A 22,167-nucleotide genomic window follows, 5' to 3' on the forward strand; every position below is an offset into this window, starting at 1 on the left:
AAATAATATCATGTGACACCATCTTTTTCGGTACTCACCATTTAGGAAGACAAGTCTAACTGAAGAAAATGAAACATAAAACAAAGAAACAAGTCCGTTGGAAGTTTTGGGCGGCCCGTTGTTCTTCACTTCGTCTCGAGGTTTAATTTTATTATTTCCATTTTCCCAACAGCAAAAATGACACATGAACACAAACAAATCACGAAGAAAAAAAAGAAATTACAATAATTAATTTGGGATGATGTGATTTCAATTAATTTAGAAAAGAACCTCCGAAGGCAGCAAAGTCTCCTGTCTATTTTACACAATCCAAAATCTCCAACAACTCTTTCAAACTGCCATCATCTTCTTTCCTTGAGATCCCTCCCTCCCTCTCTCTCTCTCTCCGACCCAGAAAGCAAGAGAGAGAGTGATGTCAGCAGTAGTGGCTTCATCGTCAGCAGCAGTTGCTGCAGTCGGGGGAGATGTATGGAAGGCTCACGCGGCCATGGCAATGGTTCAGCTCTTCAACGGAGGCTATCACGTAATTACCAAAGTAGCCCTCAATGTGGGTATCAGCCAGCTTGTCTTCTGTCTCTACAGAGACCTTCTCGCTCTCGCCATTCTCGCTCCAATCGCCTACGTCCGTGAGAAGTATGCTCCTCATTTTTTATCTTTTATTTTTGTTGATTTGATTGGATCTTATGGCACCCATTAGTTGTTGTGGATTAGTAGTCTGTGTGATCTGTGTAGAGACATGAACTTGGGGTTTGGTTAAGCAGAAAGATTGTAACTTTGATGCTTAGTAAATGAAAGGTGTGATCTTTAACTTTGGAAATGATCGAAATTGGGCACTTTATGCAAGAACTATGGAAGCAGTGATCATTTAGTTTACATATATGATGCATTTTGTATTTGAAGCCATACTGTGGAATAGCATTGAGCAATGAATTGTTTAGGTGTGTTATCATGAATGAAAAGCCACTGCATTCTGTAACTTTACTCATTTCTTGTGTGTGTAGGCGGATTCGGCAGCCAATGAACAGACGCCTCTTCATTTCCTTCTTCTTTCTTGGGCTAACGGGGTAAGACGAGGTTTATCTTTATAGCATTCTTATGATCTTACAGGGTTACTTATATTATCGTGTGGCGTTCTGATCTAACGATGCAACTTGGTTGTTGTTGGTTCTTTGTATTGATCAGGATTTTTGGCAACCAGCTTTTGTTTCTTATTGGTCTTGGCTACACAAATCCAACATACGCTGCCGCCATACAGCCTGCTATCCCTGTTTTTACTTTTATCTTAGCAGTACTCATGGGGTCAGTTTGAAGAAGTTTACCTTTAGCTTTAAATTTGTATAACTCACCATGGAGGTTACTTGTACAATATCATATGTGATCGGTTTTCATGCAGCACAGAAAGAGTGAATTTGCTCAGAGCTGAAGGGCAGGCAAAAGTTACTGGTACACTTGTATGTGTTTCTGGTGCCATTTTAATGGTCTTATTCCGAGGGCCTGCTTTGATTGGAAGTACGGAGCCAGACTATGCATTACACAGTGAGATAAGTGCGAGAGGACAACCAGAGCCTGTTGGGTGGTTGATGTCCTCTTTCCTGGATTTTGGGTTTGATAATTTCCATCTTGGAGTCTTATGCTTAATAGGGAATTGCATGTGCATGGCGGCTTTCTTAGCCATTCAGGTGCTTGACTATATACTTTGCCTTAATCTGTTGAAGCTATAACCATCTTATTTACTTCCAAGTTTTGCATTTTTTTTTCATTCAAGAACAAAAAGATACTTCACCTGATAAATCAATAATGTTGAATTATCAACCGTTCTAGATGGTAAATTTGCATCTTCTGACTTTGTTCAATGCAAAAATTGTTGATTTCTTGGGGTGTAATCTCATTACCTTCCTATCATGGCTATTGAGCCAAGAACTTAGAGTAGCTGAGCTCAAAGTGAGGATAGTTTTCAGCTTGTTTGGATAGTGTACGAGGGAAGACTCGTATACACGGATAATCTTCAAGGTTAAATCTGCTTCTGATCTCATTCTGAAACTAATAACCTCCAGCATTTTGGGCTCTTCTGTTGAATCCGTAAGTTTCTCCAAGATCGAAACTCTATGTCAACATTGGTTCAAGACAGTACAAATTTGGAAATTGACACATGACTCTTCTGCAATTTGTGTAATGAGACTCTTGCGTCTTCAAACCATCTGCTGCAAATGTGTCACTGAGCTCCAACTCAGCCATTCTAACTAAATTGTTGATAAACGTAGATGCAGATCCCTAGACAGAAACTATTATTATTATTTTTTTATGGAGATATAAGTTGATTTATATCTTGAGCTTGGCCTGAGTCTCATATGCATACTGGATTTATCACTTCAGCACATAAGTAGTGTTTAGCCAAGCCAATGTGGTAACAAATGGTACAAACCCCCAAGGGTAGTGGCCTTTCTCTCTGTGGCCTAGTTTCTATTTTTTTAACTTTGTTCGGCCCCCATTTAGACCCAGAAAAAAATGTCAAAAATAATTTCCTTTCTTCACTGACCTGACTGCTTAATATGCAATTCTTGTCGAAATTCTACGAATCATGTCCTGATAAGCTTATAGGCCATTGATTCCTGGCATCTTACCCATTCTCCAAAGTTGGATTGGATCACTGGTATACCTAAATAGAGCCAAGTGAGGGCTACTGCCCTCAGCGAACCTTTTTCTTTTCTTTTCTCCAGTAAATCATATGCCATAAAAGCCTGAGTTCTCTTTAAAATCTAAATTTTTTTCACACCCACTTTCGGCATTTATGTGGTTCACATAAGCATTCTGGCTCCATATATACAAGCTCCTGGGTCTACCATTGGGTGCTGTCTATGAGACTGGGAGAGCTCTGGCCTTAGTTAACTTCTGTATGGATCTTTTAAAATTTGAATGAAAGTGCATTGACTTCAATTTTCTTACTTATAGTTAAAATTAAATTTATGATGCCCATGAGTAAACTTTGGCCTTTCTAGTGAATAAATATAGTGTATTCTGTATAGTCATTGGCATTACACAATTTTTATGTGTTTCAGTTTCTAACAATTGATATTGAAAGTTTCAGGCTCCACTTCTGAAAAGATATCCCTCCAATCTCTCAGTCACTGCATATTCGTACTTATTTGGTGCTTCATTCATGGTGGTGACTGCATTATTTATGACCAATGAATCAACTGACTGGAGCTTGACACAGTCTGAGCTTTTAGCAGTTATTTATGCTGTAAGTTTCCCTCTGGACGGGTATATGTGATTGTTCGTAGTAGATTACTGTTCTAAAGGTAATAAGAAAATGCAATTTTAAGTGAAAGTTTTGAGCGGCAGAAGCCTAACAAGATAGGATTTTGACAGCCGATGTCCTAGATATATTTTGTTATGCAATGAGCACATACTATGCGAAGCAATGAATATATACAAGATTTAGCAAAATAATCTGAACTCTCACCTGTTTCCATTTGACATTCAGCTCTGTTTGTGCCAAACTAACTCTTAAACTTTAATTTCCTTTTAAAAAGACCCTACTATTAAGATGAACTTTCTGTTAAAAATGATATCATAAAGGGTATATGGTAACTTTTATTTTTTCACCAGGACAAAGATGGTCTTTTGCTTTTCCTCCACATCTCTTACTTTCTTTCTCCAGACATCAATACACATCTCCTTTGTATCTGTGTTATGAGACAGAAGTTTGGTTAGCAATGGTAGACCTTGTAATTTCTTTATGATTTAAGTGGAGGGATAATTTTTGGCATGTGCAGTTTCATAGTAGCATTTATACATTATGTACGATGATGACTTGAAATGTCTACTGGCTGTGTCCATATCATCTGTAATGTAGTTATATTTTGAATAGTAAATCATACGGGTTCCATACTGTTGCGTAAGTTTTTTTAACATTTATGTTTACAGTTTTTTTCTTTCACCAAAGGAAGGCTGGCTTGATTCTTTAAGTTGAGAACATGCATCTTTGTTTTCAGGGAATTATTGCATCTGCCTTAAATTATGGACTCCTGACGTGGTGCAATAAGATCTTGGGGCCTGCTTTGGTAGCTCTTTACAATCCACTTCAACCTGCAGCTTCAGCCTTCTTGTCAAGAGTTTTCCTGGGGAGCCCTATTTATTTGGGAAGGTTCGCTCCAGTCACACCTTCAATTTCTATGATTAAATTCTTTTGCTGGTTGGCCATAGATATTTAGTTACAGAGTTTTACTAATGTCAATTTTATTTGAACTACTTAAGAAGTCCCGTGTTAATGTACTCTGTTATCTTTTACTGTAGCACTTTTATCATGGAATGATGCTTATTTTGGTCCTTTTTCTTTTTCATGTGAAAATAGTGTTGCAGGGGGTTTACTAATTATTGCTGGTCTTTATGTGGTGACTTGGGCCTCCTTTAGAGAAAGGCAAGCTGCTCTGGGTGTTAATGTTATACCACCAATTGCTCGCGCCTCGGAACCTCTCATCCACAAAGATGCAACAATCAACAAGACACCATTCCAGAGAGTACACATTGTACCAAAATCATCATCAGATTAAGAATACACTATAGTGCTTGTGATGTAAAGTTTATGCAAATTCTTGAAATTGACGACTATATATCCATTTGAGATTATGATAGCATGTCTTTTATATTCATATGTTTTATTCATGAATAGTCAGTTGATGCAGTTGAGTTACAGTAGGTATCAACTGGCTTTGCTCCTTGTCTGTTCATCTTCATAATGCAACTGTACATGAGTCACTTCATTTTGGTTGTGATTATCCAGTTTCGCCATCGCGAAAAGTGGAAACTTTTCCGTCATTTCAACAGGAATATGGTGCAGTTGGTACTGTACTCTAATAGCTGCGCCGTACCTGATCGCCCTTTCCAGCGTACCATAACCCAACTTAATTATGCCTAAATTAACAAAGTGTAACTAGAGTATCCTGATTTCGATTTCAAAGTATAATTTACAGATTCTGATCTGATCAAAGGGTTACCGAAATTTCTTGATCCTGCTGGTATCAAATTAAGATGGTTCGTTCTTGGTGATGCTCATGCTTACGTGAGAATGATCAAGGGGTTAAACAGGTACGATGCGCATGCTCGATGCTTAGGTAATACGAAGATACTTGGATTAGACTAGCTTGATTTTCAATTTCGCACAATGATTCCAATTATATCAGATCAGATAGAATCCCACTTGCAACAAGAGCATCATCAACAATAACAACAACCTAAGATCTGCACTACTGCTTCCTTTTGATCGATAATACTAATTAGATATACTAGCTTCAACAGAACCCGAATACTATTAGCTACTAAAGCTAGGATATATTCATATCATTCTAGCAATCATAACCACCATTAATATCGACCTCCTCCATTTAGATCGATAAGCATGTGTTTAGTTTAATAATTAAACAAAGACATCATCAAGTTTGAAGTGGGTGGGAGTACAACGAAAGCAAAAGAAAACAAGAATTAATAGCACACACGCGTGGTTTTAGAGCTTCTGTTCGACTGGAAAGTGTTCGATAAACAAAACATAATGGAAATGAGGAAATCTCTCTCTCTCTCTCTCTCTCTCTCTCTCTCTGTACATCATTGGTGACAGTGGCTTGCTTTGGAACCCATCGGTCGCATGGAGCTGTACGCCAAATGCATGATTATCACACGTCTGAAGGGCTCATGTATAGTTATATCTTTCTAACTCAGTCTTTCTGATTCACCATACATTCATCCTTCTTCCAGTTTGAGACTTTCCGAAGCATGATTAATTTTGAATCAAAATATCTTCATTGGCAATGCTCATTAATCTTCGATAAAAAATGCCGTCGATAATAAGTTTGATTTCCTCCATATAAAAGAAGGTTGCGATCGATCCAGGAGAAGGATCAATGGTTGTGTACGTAAGTACGTATGCAACATAAGCATCCATTATCGTCTTTATCGATCATCAATTAGAACCAATGTTTTAAAACACAAAGGCGTAACATAAAACGTTTTCTTGAAAGTCTTAACTTTTGAGCCTTAAAATTTGAGACGCATAAGATTTATGTAATAAAAAATTAATAATTAAATATGTAAATATATAATTATATACATATAAAAATAACAAATATGCATGAAAACTTATCAATATATTACATTTAGATAATAAAATTCATAATATACAATTTTTAGATAATTTTCATCAATTTAACATATTATATATATAAATATATCTATAAAAATTATTTTCTAAAATGTAGTAAAAGACGTCAAAAAACGTAACTATAAACGTGAAACACGTAAGTTTTTTAAGTTTCATTGTCTAAACCGAAAAAAAGAACTGTTATATAAATAACTTTAATTTTTTTAAACTTCATGTGAGTCTTCAGACCCGTTTTTTAAAACATTAATTAGTACAACAGTATTTCCGTCAGGTCGAGATGGAATGCATTATAAGAAACATGATCGATCGATCGAGTATATAGGATCCTATCGGTTCACTTTTTAGCAGATCTTTTCCCTTACTTTCACTGTTTTTCACCCAGTCTTGTCCTCCTGATCATCATCATGTACTCATTAAGACAACCTGTTGTGCTTTCAATTATATGACATCCGAATCATATATATATGTGAATGCCGGTATTCCCCCATTTACTGATAATGATCGATCGTAATCAATTGTCAATTCTAACAAACTCAGAAATCATTTCTATTTGACTAGTTTTCAGTAATAGACTAATACCGCAGTACTTCTACTCAAAAACACTAATAGAAAGATTACAGATTGATATATGCTAATCAATTACCACTTTCTTCTAAGCACTAATTAATCAAGGCATTGCATTTAGTGGTCTCTCTCTCTCTCTCTCTCTCTCTCTCTCTCTCTCTCTCTGTTTTCCGTTCTTGATAGTAACTTTCGTAAGTGATGCAAAGACTATATAACCGGTCGCTACCACAATACATATAACCGATCTCATTTTGATAATGCTAGTTTAATTAAAGATAATCTAAAATATATTTGCAGTCTACAATCATCAGTGGTCGGTTCACTATCCTTCGGACAAGACTAAAGAGAGGGTGGTCTACCATGCACCACACAGTGGAGCATTCTCCTGAGTCCTGAGACGTAAACATCAAAAAGAAATCGGAGAAAACAAATTTGGGAGAGAGTCGGGCCGGGAAATGAAAACGAAGTTTTCCATTTTCAACCAAAATTTACTCAAAAATTGAAGTACTTCGATCCATTTCTTCGATCTCTATACATAGAAATATAGATCGACTTGCATATTTGATAATTTCTGGCAATTTCTTAGTCGAAAAAGTTTCGGAGGGATGTGATAAACTTCTATTTGGAGAAAATTTAGAACTAAAATCACAAGAACTTATTATGTTCATAATAATTCGAGCTAGGATTTGGAAGGAAATGAGATGGCGGGTCCTGCCCCACCGAATGATATTTCCTATCGATCGGAAAAGCGACCTCAGCCCACTAGAAGTGGGAATGCGTGCCACGTGTGGATCTTCCAACTGCTCTTAATTTGGGTAACAAACATACTCTAGTAATTAGACGACAAGACTATTGACCGGAACACGCCGCCCCGGCAATGATTTTGCTACACACACCAGCTTCCGAGCTTCGAAAAACTGGAAATACATGCATATAAACTTCGATTACTGCCGCACTATTTCTCAATTCTCCGATCCCATTCAGATTGCAGGATTTTCTTCTAAAAAAAATGCAGATTGCAGAGTATATTCTACGGTAGTATATACCTCTCGAATACAGTAGATTTTTTTTTAAAATTATATCGATCACGATCGATCATATTCAAAGATTTGTTTATAAGTTGTTGACTGGCTAATTGAGTATGCGAATTACTGTGCGTGGGGGTGGCGTCGGTGCTGAGAATCATTCTAAACTACTATATCTAGATATAGGGTTGTTTTTCACAAAGTCCAGATAGAGAGAATCGATCCATTGATGCATAAGCTAACTTTAGATATAGAACACAGAAATGGCCGGTGAAGTATACCAGAGATGAAATCAATAATGAATTAGATCGAAACTGTATCTGCGTGTTTGCGATAATATATATAAAAGCAAATGCAAGTTGGGATAGTAAAGAGAAAGCACTAGAAATATGATATGCGCCACCAAGCAAAGCTAAGCTAGCATCAAGTAGCCGAGACTAGTCCTTTTTTTCTCTTTGCGCAAGTATTTGAAACCAGAAAAGGGCAGGCCGGCTCCACCATATATTCAGGCCAGGACCCATTGATATATTTCCTCTTATCTTTCTCAGGTTGATCAGAGACGTCTCAGCTGAGTACACAAACACTCACAGTGCTCTCTGCAAAAAGAGATACTAACTCATTATTTTCAGTTTATGGACAGAAATCGGAATCCCGTTGATGGGCTCTTCTTAGCTTTATTCATTCTGCTTCTAGCTTAGCAGCTTTGAGTTTTAAAATCGATTAGCAAACAAAACGAAGGTGAAGGAGATTAGGGCAAATGGGGCAAGCAGCCAATAGGGGGATTCATAAAAATCGAAGACTTTGTACGTTTGATAATTAGCATCTTACATATATAGGAACTTTTCCCCAGAACCTTTCACAGATGATGAATATTATTAGTGATATATTATTAACAAAATGCAATCATAAAAAAAAAGTCATCGAATTTCCACGATACGAATGTTGAAAACTACAGTCCAAATCAAATTAACTGTATTTTTAAGGACAAAGGAATATAGGAATCAATCAGTTGGCTGCTTTAGAAAGAAAAGCACCATTACTTCCGCTTTTTAATTCAGTTCACCATAACTAGCTTTTCGTTTTGAACTTATTCTTTGCTATTAAGAGAAAAAATAAATTCTACAAAGAGAAGCACGCACATGATGAAGATGCTCTACAAACAAGTTTGTGACAGCTTCATGGTCACCAAGTTAATTAATTCCGATGCCATTTAATTTATAATACTTGTGAGTCCAACATTTGACTAGCTCTCTAGAATCCTAGCTACAAAAGACAGAGAAAATTTCCTTTCGCTTAATAATGATGTTGAGTCATGCATTTCTTCAAATTAAAGGCATTGTGTGAAAAATAGAATTAATTAATGTTCTTCGGTTTTTGTGTTTCAGTGTTTGTATGATCGAAACAATGTTCTTCGTTACACACACACACACACACAATGTTCTAGAGTAGCTTAAGCAAGACTTAGGTGGTGCCTCAAGCACTTAATTAACAAAATTAATGAAGTATAACTTCTTAATTCAAACTCAACCTGCCTGAACGTGGTAGATATATGGGGGGGATTTACGAACACTAATTATAAGCTTTCCGAATGAAATGATCGTTATATCTATCATTTCGCGATTGTAATACTCTTATATATTGCATCTGGAACTAATATTATCTTCGACTCTTTTGTAGAAATAGACTAGCTAGTTTTTTTTTCATCAGTTGTGGAAAGAATTCCGTACCCACGAATCCACGATGGATGAGTACTAATCAGAAATACAGATCGAGGACAGAAAATATGCTAATGAATTATAGCCAGTGAGCAGCTAAATACTAATGGCATAAATACTAATGGTTAACAGTTAGCGCATGTTGGAATAAACTAAGATAAGAAAACAATTGAAGGTGGGTTCCCATCCACCATCACCATGGAGGCTTCGGTAGCTTAGGCCTACATCACTCACACTGAGACCGCACACACATAAACAGAGAAAGCTGATCGAGCAAGAAAGGACATGTCATGTCCATCCATCCTCGACCTGTATAAATCTCCATCGATCATCTATATATATAACCTGGTCCATCTCTCCACTACACTATAAGCAACTCAGAAAGTAGTGTACTTGTGCCTCTCATCAGTTGGTAGTTACTGATCGATCAAACAAGAAAAAGAGAAATTTCTTTAGAGAAAGAAGTACTAGCTTGGCAGTTCTATCTTCTTCCAATCAATCCCTGTGATCAGCATACGTATCGTGGAATCCAGCTAGATAGCTGTGACATCATTATGGAAGTTCTGCCGCCGGCGGAGGTGCCTGAAACTCCCAACAACAACAAGGCGGCCGTCCTCGCCTACCCCGCCGCGGCGGCACAAGTTAATGCACAGTCTTTCCTACAACTCGCCATGTACCCTATTACTCTAAAGGTCTGTACTTCCATAACATCTTTTTTAGCCGGATGATGAAACACTTAGCTAACTTCACAAATGCTATGCTTTACAAATATTAGCATGATTATCGTGATCTTATGATGGATGATCATTCGTATACGTTTTGCAGTTTGAGGAGGTGTTTTACAAAGTGAACATGGAGCATAAAGCTGGACTAGTACCGTGGCCCAGTAGTAGTAACAAGCCATCTTCGGAGAAAAACATACTGAACGGAATATCAGGTCTGGTTTGCCCCGGAGAGATACTAGCCATGCTAGGTCCCTCCGGTAGTGGCAAAACCACTCTTCTCACAGCTCTTGGCGGTCGCCTCCACGGCAAGCTCTCCGGCAAAATCACCTACAACTCCCAGCCATTCTGCGGTGCCATCAAACGGAGAACAGGGTTCGTAGCACAGGATGATGTACTATACCCTCACCTCACCGTGACCGAGACTCTCGTCTTCACCGCCCTTCTCAGGCTTCCCAACACCTTAACGCGCGATGAGAAAGTGCAGCACGTGGAGCACGTGATCAGCGAGCTCGGGCTAAGCCGATGTCGGAGCAGCATGATCGGGGGCCCACTGTTTAGGGGAATATCAGGTGGGGAGAAGAAGAGGGTGAGTATTGGACAAGAGATGCTGATAAACCCGAGCTTGCTTTTGCTTGATGAGCCCACGTCGGGTTTGGACTCCACTACGGCTCAAAGGATTCTGACCACCGTCAAGAGGCTTGCAAGTGGGGGCCGGACCGTCGTCACCACCATCCATCAGCCATCGAGCCGCCTCTACCACATGTTTGATAAGCTCGTCTTGCTTTCCGAGGGTTACCCCGTTTACTATGGCCCTGCTTCTGCTGCTCTTGAATATTTTTCCTCGATTGGTTTCTCCACGTCTTTGCCTAATGTCAATCCAGCTGATCTCTTGCTCGATCTTGCTAACGGTAGGTAACTCATTGGGAAAGTTAGCCGCGTATATGAGTTAATTGGGAAAGAGAATAGGGTTACGTAAAAGATGTATGCATAAGCGTACTTGAGATTTAATTATTGACTATTGTGACCAAAATTTAGATGTTAAATAAGATCAAATTAAGAAACTAATTAAAGAATTTAAAGTAATCCTAAACAGTAGCTAAGCACGACGTTTGGCTACATAGTTATGTTGTACATAGGTACATAGTAATTAGGTCATACCTAATTAGTGCATTAAATTTTCGATATGTTATCTAACGAGATACTCGATCATACAGGAATTGCTCCCGATTCGAAACTTGCCTCTGATCATCAACAACGTGAGAACATGGAACAGGATCAGAAGACAGTGAGAAAAGATCTCGTTTCTGCCTACGACAAAAACATTTCCACAAGATTGAAAGCTGAGCTCTGCGGTGCTGGTTTGGAGGCTAACAACGTCTTCAATTACATCAAAGAAGCTTCTTCTGCAAGTAAATATATCAACCAGCCAAATCACATCCTTTTGATTGAACTATCAATGCATCAATTTTGCTAATTAGTTATCGGAAAATCTTGTGCAGGACACGATCAACATCACGAACATTATTGGTGTACAAGCTGGTGGCACCAGTTCAAGGTACTGCTTCAGAGAGGAATAAGGGAACGACGTTTCGAAGCATTCAACAGGCTAAGAATTTTTCAAGTCCTAAGCGTCGCCATACTCGGTGGACTCCTATGGTGGCAGACCCCTTCCTCCCACATCGAAGATCGAATCGCCTTGCTCTTCTTCTTCTCTGTCTTCTGGGGCTTTTACCCCCTCTACAACGCAGTCTTCACATTCCCACAAGAAAGAAGAATGCTGATAAAAGAAAGATCTTCCGGCATGTACCGCCTTTCTTCCTACTTCCTAGCCAGAACAGTCGGAGATCTACCACTGGAACTTGCACTCCCCACCGCATTCGTGTTGATAATATACTGGATGGGTGGACTCAAACCCGACCCATTTACATTTATTCTGTCTCTGCTTGTTGTTCTCTACAACGTCCTCGTGTCCCAGAGCCTCGGGTTGGCTATCGGAGCCATTCTCATGGACATAAAGCAAGCCACCACTTTGGCTTCGGTTACAACCCTTGTTTTCCTCATCGCCGGAGGCTACTACGTTCAACAAATTCCTCCTTTCATAGTGTGGCTAAAGTACTTGAGCTATAGCTTCTACTGCTACAAGCTTCTTCTCGGGGTTCAATATCGGGAAGACGATTACTACGAGTGCTCGAAAGGAGTGTTGTGCCGAGTTGGGGACTTGCCTGCCGTGAAGTCAATGGGAGATCTGAACAACTTGTGGATAGATGTCTCCATCCTCGCCCTGATGTTACTAGGCTACCGACTCATTGCTTATCTCGCTTTGCATCGAGTCCGTTAGCTAATTAGTAAGGACTTCCACTTCAAACCATTACCGGAGATCGCGCCAGTCTGAAGATTTTTTTTCCTACCTTCTTCAACTTATCATCGTCTCAACATCGGCAGCTCAACGACAAATAATTCATTAATAAGATCTTGTACTTGATTAATTAGCTAGCTAGCAGAAAATAATGTAAGCGGTGTAATGGTAATCAAGTTTTTGAGCCATATATATCCTTATGACCGATTATTACTTATTAGAGCTATATATATGACTGTAGCTTTATATATATTGATTAATCAGGTATACTGACTTGAAGGTTTTCCAATCTTAATTATTCCTATTATCCTATACAATAAGAGGAAAGACCTAAAGAAAACATATTATCTTTTAATATATATCTGCATCAAAACAAGTTGAAGTATTAGTGATCGCAATGCACCCATTTGATTTGTTCCTTGCGATGAACAAAACTTCCATTTTTTCTTTGATTGTACAAAAAGATTTCTGAAACAATGAAATTTACGTCATACAAATTAACAGAAATTCAAGTGTCGATGATGAGGTCGATCAGATGATAGATCAGACACCATTAAGTTCTTTGTATTTGTCATACAAGTGTGTATTACATGAGTTTCCATAAAATAAATAGGGAAAAAAAGAACCTTATTAACCATAAGCCGGAACAAAAAAGACAGACTCGCGGTCGTAGTTGTGGTTGTTCAAACTTAAAATAGGGATTGAAAACAACACAATGGAGGAGGAGGAGGAGGAGGAGGAGGGCCACATGGTGTGTGCCTGCAGTGTGGAATTACAGAAGAGAAAGGGCATGTGATTTCCTACTTTGTGGCTTAGTGGAAAACCCACACCATAATGTATTATCGGAGCAATATTATTGTGAGAGAGACAAGATTTCTTCGTTATTTCTTGTCTCATCCTTGTAATTTACAAATAAAGAAATGTAAAGAAAGATACTTCAAAGGATACAATTATATATAAACGATAAGAAAACAAAAAGGAAAAACCCTACCATGATTAAGTCTTTGCTAACTAAAGACTAAATGAAAGAGTGAAATAAACCTTAGAAGCAAAACTTCTTAAGGAGTGTTAGTTCAAATCTACCATCCCTCTACCATCAAAAGGGTACATAAAAAGGGAAAATACTTGTGTTAATACCAGTATGGACGTGTGCGTCCAAACTCCTCTTAAATCTATACTTTTGATAGTGCTAATCTAATTTTTTTAACCGTTTAAAAGTGTTTTTAATCAATAAATATCACTTTTATAAAAAAATCAATGTAAATAAATATCGTTTGCTTAACCGATTGTATCAAACAAACGGATGACTGATTATGAGACTACTAACTTTCACTGTGACTATTCATTAGTTTGATATAATCGATTTAGTAAACAATTTTATTTTAATTCATAATTTACAGAAATGATTTTTATTGATCGATTGAACTTTTAAATAGTTAAAAAATTGAAATCACATTAGTAAAAGTATAAAAATAATAGAAGGTATATACACATCCATATTAGTATAGACACAAAGTATTTTTCTATAAAAAAATTGCAGGAATTTTTGTAGTGTCACAGTGACATTTAAAATACACATAATCGATTATCACAAAACTAGGTCGGTTAACTACGTAAAGACTATAGTTTGTGCACCTAGAGAGCAGAGAACTAGTTTGACTCTTTAAACAGTAGAGACTATAGAGTATAGACGAGCTACTATCATTGAGTCTTAGAGGGACTATAAAATAGGAAATAGTAGAGGCTTAAAAAAAACAAAAATACAGCGGGAAAAAGACAAACAGTGACGGATAATGTCAGTCCAAACGGAGCCCAATGGGCAAAGTGATCCAAAGCCCAATCTCTCTCTGCGTGAGAACGACAGGTCGTTTTTCTTACTCTCTTTCAGACTATAAAAAAGAGAGTAGAGGTGTTGAAAGACGGTCGTTGGTGTGTATTTGTTTCTGCAAAACCCTAGAAGCGAGAGATGAGCAGAAGCTTGGGAATTCCGGTGAAGCTTCTTCACGAGGCTTCAGGGCACATCGTGACGGTGGAGCTCAAGAGCGGCGAGCTTTACAGAGGAAGCATGATCGAGTGCGAGGACAACTGGAACTGTCAGCTCGAAAGCATCACCTACACCGCCAAGGTCTGCTCTCTCTCTCTCTCTCTCTCTCTCTCTCTAATTCTTTGATTTTGATTCTTCCTTGATTTCATTATTAGGTTTTGTAATTTTAGCTGGTAATGCATTCTCTGCGGCCATCTAAAACCCTAGATTTCGTCTAAACCCCTAATCTGAATCTGAGAATTTGAGCTTCTAGATTCGCGAATTGAAACACTGGAATTGTTAGAAATCAAATGTGTGCTAGTATTTAGTGAGGTAATGTTAGTGGAAGATTTGCAATGGCCTTGAAATCGAGTGATTTAAGGTCGAAAGCGGTTTAATGTTGGCATTTCGGTCCGGTGATGTTAATGTATGGCTTGCATTTGGATCAAATGGCTAAAGATTTATCTGGGCTTTTGTGTCCATGTTCGAGGTTGTGCGAATAGCTTAGTCAGCTCAGAGTTTCAGTTTGGTTGCTTTAGTTGTTTAAGGAGTTCTGTTTTCGAAGCTCAAATGGTGGTTGCTAACTTTAAGTATGTTCTTCTGCAGGATGGGAAGGTTTCACAGCTTGAGCATGTTTTCATTCGAGGGAGCAAAGTGAGGTATGTACATCCTTTATTGTTTTGACATGCTTATTTGTGTTTCCTTTGTTCAAGTACTCTTGCTGCTCCAAATTGACTGTTATTCTGACACTACTGTGAATTTTCATCTAGGTTTATGGTCATCCCGGACATGCTGAAGAATGCTCCAATGTTTAAACGTCTAGATGCTAGAATCAAGGTAACTTTTATTCACACTGATGATTGATATCTCCTTGTACGAACAGATTAAAGTTTTTGATGTCTGACCTTTTGCTTGTAATCTTGAAGGGCAAGGGTGCTTCACTTGGAGTTGGCCGAGGTAGAGCTGTTGCAATGCGGTCTAAAGTAAGTGATCTCATCTGTTTTAAATCTTACGTAGTTCCTTTTTAAGAGGTTATATTTAAGCATAATGATGATCTGTGGATAACTAGTACTCTCGTTCCAAATTTCTTATTCCTGTTGTCGCGCATGAGGTGTCGAGACAATGATTGCAATATCTGGAAAACTAAAGTTTCATAATTTTTTGTTTGCTTGACACAATAGTACTGGCCTTGGCTTGACTAAAAAAACACGTTTTGCAGGCTCAGGCTGCTGGTCGTGGAACCACTGGTAGAGGAGCTGTGCCACCGGTACGGAGGTAATCAAGCAACACCATTGCAGAGTCGCTTCCATATGTGCCTATAACGGGTGTAAAAGAATAGCTTCTTTGTTTGTGAGGAGAAATTTGAGAACGAATTGTATGGTCTACAGGCTGATCTCTTTATGTATGCATGATTTGGATGCCAAATCTTCTTTTGACTGTACTGTACTATGTAGTTTCTATTGTTAATGTTAATGTAATAGCGAGATTTTATCAGTGTTTAGTTCCCCATCTTGCTTTTTACGGTAGTTTACTGACTTTGTTCTGCTATCCCTTCAAAGCTTTGTTTTTTTTTTCCTTCAAACTCAATATGGAACAATTTGATCTCTTGATCTTCAGGATGGTGTTCAGCATTATCAATTACTCTTGAATTCAAGATTCAGCTATGGTATTGTAAAATGATGGAAATGCTTAGTGTGGAGATAAAACCGTAAAACTGTAAAAGAGTGGTATGGTATTGTAAACAAAGAAGTGCGCTCCATTTGATTTATTGGAACAGTTTTAAGTGATACACGTAGAGATGTAAAGGGTATAATCTGAACGCATGGGAAGACAGGTTCCCTTTAAGACTTGTAACATGTTATAAGATTAGTGGAAGTAGCCATATAGTTCTAAAAAGCAAATGCAGAAATTCCAGGGGTTTGAATCATCCATTGTCGGACCAGTCAGAACCACCCTGAAAAATCTGAAGGGAAGTAGAGCATTTGGTCCGGTAACTGGCCATGATGCAAACTGCCCAGGCTTGCATATGGTTTGGTCATTTTCATGCACTCTCAGATTTGTCCATGTCTTCCCATCCAGAGACCCCTGAAATATATAGAAATGCATGAGAACCCCTCACAAGCAATTGTAGTCATCTAAGTAAATTAAACAAGATAGCTCTATATGGACCACATTAAAGTGATCTTTACCTGGAAATTCCAATATCTCATGTATGCTCTGGAACCATCATGTCTCAAGGTGTAGTAGTTGCAAATAAGCTGTTAAAACCAAAATCAGTGTATCAGAATGTTGATTAAAAACATGATTATACCTCCAACGATTCTGAAATACAAACGATTACATCACAGACAAGACGCTAATCCAAATGCTACTGTTCTAATTTTCACTGACAGTAGTGGAACGCAGAGTATTATTCAGTCATATAGTTAGGTAATGCTTCTCTAATTGACAATAACTTATCTTTATTCCTTTTGTGAACTCAAACTAACTTATATCCTGAAAATGATGCAGATTAAACAGCTAAAGATATAGAAATACCTGATGATCTACACCAATGTCAACCATCCACCATGTGGTATTCCGCCCATCTTCGATCTGTGGCCCGGTGAAGGAAGTTCCCTGATGTGGCCAATGTAATATTAAATCTTTAGTAGAGAAGCTCACAGCTGTACCTTAATATAACATTTCAATTTACCATACCTGGTAAGTTCTTGAGACCAAAACCTTCGGATCAGTGAACCTAGAAGGGGGACTGCTAGCTGTGATTGTAATTCTCTGAAACATGCAAATTTATAAAGGATGAGCAGCAGCGTTAAGTGGTCAATACAATAAAAAGTTATATAAAAAAACAAAAAGCTGAAGAGAAGTTAGAATACCTTTGCCAGAACAGGATTAACCCACTGATGTTCTCCATATGATGTGCCTGCAAAGTACAAGACTCCATTGCTGTCCCCATCACATATATACTGGAGCTCCTTATAACTAGATCGTCTATGCTGGATTCTCAGCCTACAAAATAAAACCATGCATATAAACAAGTGCTTAAAGTACACATTAACCAATTTTATCTTATTTTCAAATAGACATCAGGAATGCTAAGTGTTTCCAGGCTGAGTGCAATAATATATTGCAGTAAATTCATTTGACGATGGACCAAAGAACATGAGAATTATGTAATTACAATATTTATGACTTAGATCAGCTACTAACTCCACCTTAACTAGAATATAAAACTATATACATAAATTGAGTGAAGAAACAGAGGGCTATACAGTTGCAAGGGTTCCACCTTTAGAAGTTCATCTTTGATCACTAATATATAGAAAGAAAAACAAACTTGAACAGATGTGTAACGCCTTGATAGCTGACTGCCTGATGTGCAAAGATATATTGTCCACTTTTGGTTCAAACCCCTAACTTAAGAAAGTAGGAGATTGGTACTTCTGTATCCTTTCCTTTTTTCAGCAACCATATATCCAATTTAGTTTGCAGTAATCCACTTATAGTGAACATAAAATACATGAACTTGAGAAAAAAATTAATAATGCTCACTTGTGCTCGTTTTCTGGTCTTGTCAATCCATGCTTAATATAATTGATGGCCTCCTGGATCTGTGATAACAGTACAAGAAGATAAATATTAGAAATAGAATCACGATTTGAGCTTCATTTATGTCAAAAATTTGTGTAAAATTAAAGATCAACTCACATGGCTATTGAAAAGGGACATATGTCTGCTAATGTTGCTCTTCTCTAACTGCATTTGCATGTTCGTTAGCCACAGAATTGTATTTCTTCAATCAATGTATTCGCAAATAAACTAAGATTTTCTGAGAATGTAACTCTACATACCTTCTCAAGCAAGGACAAAGGCAGCAACACAAATCGAACGTGTGGTAGAAGGTCATGGACTGTCTCCATCCTATCCCCAAAAAGAGCTTCTGCGGTTGAACATGTCATCATCTCATTCACCGCCTCCCATCCACACACTTCCTTTGCTTTTGCACCCCACATTAAGATTGCATTAAGAACCTTCTCTTCTGATGTTACAGTCAAATCTGGATGCTGCAGTAGCATAGCCTACCATTAGAGAATACTCCAATAGAAGATACAGACGTACCAACTTCTAGATTTTCCCCTCAACTCCGTAGGATGTTTTAAGAACTTGAAGCCACAACTAGTTTTGGTCAATTGTACGATTATAAAACCAACCCCACTTAGTTAAAAGTCAATACAAAGCAATTAATAGTATTTATACAGACAACAAGAACATCAATAGAAAGGAATGCAAGAAAAAAAAGTTGTGAACTCCCCCAAGAAACCAACAAGGTGAACCTCATTTTCTCTCAAAAATCTTCTAAACATATGAATACTGTAGGGCACATTATGGTGGCTAAAGATAAGATATCTTATATACTGCCTCTTAACGTGGTATAGTAGTCTTAAGTCTCAAAGATAAGTGTTTATGAAGGTGACTTAAAAATAGTGACAGCTCACCTGAATAATTTTTCTAAAGGTCGCCTTGTCTAAGAAAACAAAGTCAATGCTTGCAGTTGTGCAATAGTCAAAGTGCATAGAAAAGTTCGTCTCACAAGTTTCTTCAATAAGTTGGCATGAGGGAATTGATGAAATCACTTGAAGCATCAGACAGACCGTGTCCTGTAACAGAAGTCGACAGTTAGCATAAAAGAAAATAGCCCAATACTTTGCCAAAAAGTCTGCTTCCGTGTCGTTTAAACTTGTGATTAATAGAAAAACTGTTGTTGAATGACCTTCTTCCACTAGAACTCCATCCCTGCATATAATGTGCACATGAGAGTATCAATATCTCTATAATTCATTATCATTAAACGGATCTCTGCTTTTGTTTTCAGAAGTCAGAAGTCCAAAACCGCAAGTCACTTCTCCGTTCTTTTATTCAAATTACGCAAGTTGCATACTGTAAAGATGATAAAAGATAGCCATGATTTGAAATACATACATAGACTAAACTTTGTTGAAAGGTAAAGAGTACTAAACTACCTCTGATAGGCATTCTAAAAGCGTTTTGCAGCATTCCTGATGAAGGAGAGTGACTCCAAATTGATCAGCCAACAGGAAAAGTTGGAGTAACAAGTCACCCGAATCCATGGTAGCTTCAAAATTGAGTTCCCCACTATACATGAACACAAGCAAAGCCTGAAATGCTTCTGGTGATATGTCTCTCAAAAGAACCTCTGAGGAAATTGTTTCACACATTCCATTTGTGAACATCTGCACAATGCAACATCTGTCTCTTATCTTCACTCTAAAAAGTGTAGAAATAACAAAGAAGCAGACCCAAAATGCCTATGTGACAGGAATAAGGGCATATAGAACAGGAGGATATATATATATATATATATATATATATATATATATATATATATATATGAAACAGACAAAATGGTGGGTATCCTAACCTTTGCAAATGGAAGACTCCATAAACTCAGAATAATTTTATGTGACTGGGCAATCAGACCATGACCATCAATATAGATGTTAACATCACTGTACTTGCTCGTGGAATGCAACTGTCTAAGCTTCAGGACATCAATGGGAACCCCAAACGGGAAGGCTGTCCAACACTGTGGCCTACTGCATGTGTATGATAGTTCCACACATTTGCCGGAGTCAAACAACTTTTTATTTAGCTTAAATCTTTCCATGGATTCCTCGCATTGCTTCACTAATGAATTCACTTCAAACTGTAAGGCTACAGTCTTCAAGGAACTAAGGTGTGATTCTGGAATCTATATTAAAACAACACAAACGATACCAAATTAAGCAAACCAGTCAATTGTCGAATAGTAAAAGTAATGTGCAATTTACATGATGAGCATTTATAGCAAATATTATACATTTTTCCTGTATGTATATATCCATGAAAGTTGCTCTATATTTTTGAGACTCAATAGTACATATTATTTCACTATGCAAGTATCTGAGGTTGTAACAAAAAACAAAAAAGAATCTGCAGTAGGAAGATGGTATACCTGGGTTCGCCCTGTATATATATATTCAAGTAGAGCATGAAGGACAGGATAATCTATCCCCTTTAGCTGGATAACATCTTCTGAAGATATAGGGAAATTCCCAGTTGCTGCCAAGATAGGCTTGTGAGCTGGTACAGGCCTTTCCTCAGGGCCAACAACGAAAAGAATATCAGACAGTTCCCAGCTTTCAAGAAAATTTTCAAGCCCCCATTTATCATAACCAGTTCGTTCATCCGCCAACTCCTCTTCCCCAGCTTCCTCATGCATGCAGTCCTTGCAATCCAAATTCTTCCACAATGATATATGATTCTGAGTAAGTGGTAATACGCTGACATTTCTATACCCCACATGTTTATCCCAGCTACTAAGCCCAATATAACGAACACTACAATTCGGATTGGCATCCAGCCACTGAAAGACAAGATTCTGAAAAGGGTATCTTCCCTTGCCAATACTGATCAAACCATCACAGATACTGATCCAATAGCTCTGAAATGCAGAAGAAGAACAAAGACCAACACCCTCCACATCCACCACAGTTTTCCCATCCACCTCAATTTTCAACCGCCTATTCCTATGACTACCCAAAATAACAGTATAGTGAGGACTATTGTCTTTCTTGTAATGATAGTGCTGGCTTCCCACGTTCTCCCGGAACACCAGTGTCACATCATTGTGAGCAAACGCTTCAAAAGCCACGCAGCCCCTCCCAGCTTCCCGAAACTTCAAATCATTCCGCCAAGCACACTCGAAAGGCGCCACCGTAAGGAACTTATTCTCTTTCTTCTCCATCTTCCCTCCTTATCAGAAAGACACTCAATCTCAAAACAAACTGTGTCTATAGACTGACTACACTCACTATGGTAACCTCTGAAAAACACCAACAACTCCTTGCCTATATATAAATGACAAACTCATCAACCCAAAACGAAAAGCTTAGCTAAGTGAACAAAAAAAGTGATCTTTATGCTCCAACTCTATGGAAATCTAACCAAGTACGATTCAGTGAACCCAAGATGCAAGATTTAATGACAGAGAGACCAAAAAGCAGACAGAAATTGCTAGAAGACGAGGACCCTCAACTTGCAAAGCAAATATCTGAAACCACTAAAACAAATGACAAAGATGAAACAAAGATCACTATCAATCCTAACCACATTCTTATCCGAAGTGTTCCAAACTACACCATCAGATCAATACAACAAAATATCTCTAACTAAAACGTTATTCAGGCAGAAGAAAAGTCCCAATAAACGACAAACGAGTGCCCATGACTTATGGATAATAACAACAAGCTACAACTCAGATATAGGATAATAACAGCTGCAAAATCAAATTCAAGATAAAAACGCAATCAGAGATATTCAATGATAATGGAAAGTTTTCGTGGCAGGTATTATTTTTCACCTGTTTGAAGATTCATGGGTCCATTTCGGTCGGGGGCAACGAACCTGACCACAAGAAGAGAGATTTTTAAGCAAGTTGGAAGCAAGCAAAATTGATCGATGAACTGAACCTTCAAGAAGTTGATGTGTTTGATATTTGTGGTAATATGTATGGATATATATTACTATTTTTGAGGTTAGTGATAT

General features: G+C 37.9%; 4 protein-coding genes across 6 annotated transcripts; 3 read left to right on the plus strand and 1 right to left on the minus strand.

Moving 5' to 3' along the window:
• The first annotated feature begins 308 nt into the window (after nucleotides 1-308).
• LOC126782462 (WAT1-related protein At4g19185-like) lies at nucleotides 309-4,751 on the plus strand. 3 transcript variants are annotated; one of them, XM_050507714.1, is made up of 7 exons: nucleotides 309-633; nucleotides 1,002-1,064; nucleotides 1,183-1,299; nucleotides 1,394-1,679; nucleotides 3,086-3,241; nucleotides 3,996-4,147; nucleotides 4,415-4,751. In XM_050507714.1, exons 1-7 carry the CDS (start codon nucleotides 413-415, stop codon nucleotides 4,551-4,553), a joined length of 1,134 nt encoding a protein of 377 aa, XP_050363671.1. In that variant the 5' UTR covers nucleotides 309-412; the 3' UTR covers nucleotides 4,554-4,751. The 3 variants fall into 3 exon arrangements, with proteins under 3 accessions (XP_050363671.1, XP_050363670.1, XP_050363672.1); XM_050507713.1 differs by having other exon boundaries at nucleotides 4,355-4,730; XM_050507715.1 differs by having other exon boundaries at nucleotides 4,363-4,548.
• Nucleotides 4,752-9,796: 5,045 nt separating this feature from the next.
• LOC126782001 (ABC transporter G family member 14) lies at nucleotides 9,797-12,765 on the plus strand. The gene is made up of 4 exons (XM_050507142.1): nucleotides 9,797-10,150; nucleotides 10,284-11,091; nucleotides 11,398-11,592; nucleotides 11,683-12,765. Exons 1-4 carry the CDS (start codon nucleotides 10,013-10,015, stop codon nucleotides 12,519-12,521), a joined length of 1,980 nt encoding a protein of 659 aa, XP_050363099.1. The 5' UTR covers nucleotides 9,797-10,012; the 3' UTR covers nucleotides 12,522-12,765.
• A 1,714-nt stretch (nucleotides 12,766-14,479) lies between these two features.
• LOC126783484 (small nuclear ribonucleoprotein SmD3b) lies at nucleotides 14,480-16,058 on the plus strand. The gene is made up of 5 exons (XM_050508961.1): nucleotides 14,480-14,664; nucleotides 15,169-15,221; nucleotides 15,333-15,399; nucleotides 15,489-15,545; nucleotides 15,782-16,058. Exons 1-5 carry the CDS (start codon nucleotides 14,506-14,508, stop codon nucleotides 15,839-15,841), a joined length of 396 nt encoding a protein of 131 aa, XP_050364918.1. The 5' UTR covers nucleotides 14,480-14,505; the 3' UTR covers nucleotides 15,842-16,058.
• A 224-nt stretch (nucleotides 16,059-16,282) lies between these two features.
• On the minus strand, nucleotides 16,283-22,119 carry LOC126782472 (BTB/POZ domain-containing protein At2g30600). Its single transcript, XM_050507725.1, has 13 exons — nucleotides 21,983-22,119; nucleotides 20,576-21,470; nucleotides 20,003-20,332; nucleotides 19,584-19,814; nucleotides 19,059-19,220; nucleotides 18,414-18,626; nucleotides 18,271-18,318; nucleotides 18,115-18,173; nucleotides 17,439-17,571; nucleotides 17,263-17,337; nucleotides 17,101-17,181; nucleotides 16,752-16,820; nucleotides 16,283-16,647 (listed from the first exon to the last, which is right to left on the minus strand). The coding sequence occupies exons 2-13, from the start codon at nucleotides 21,365-21,367 to the stop codon at nucleotides 16,429-16,431; spliced, it is 2,412 nt and encodes an 803-aa protein (XP_050363682.1). The 5' UTR covers nucleotides 21,368-21,470; nucleotides 21,983-22,119; the 3' UTR covers nucleotides 16,283-16,428.
• Between the last annotated feature and the right edge of the window lie 48 nt (nucleotides 22,120-22,167).

Source organism: Argentina anserina, chromosome 2, assembly GCF_933775445.1.
Source record: "Argentina anserina chromosome 2, drPotAnse1.1, whole genome shotgun sequence".
In the NCBI taxonomy this organism is placed as follows: Eukaryota; Viridiplantae; Streptophyta; class Magnoliopsida; order Rosales; family Rosaceae; genus Argentina; species Argentina anserina.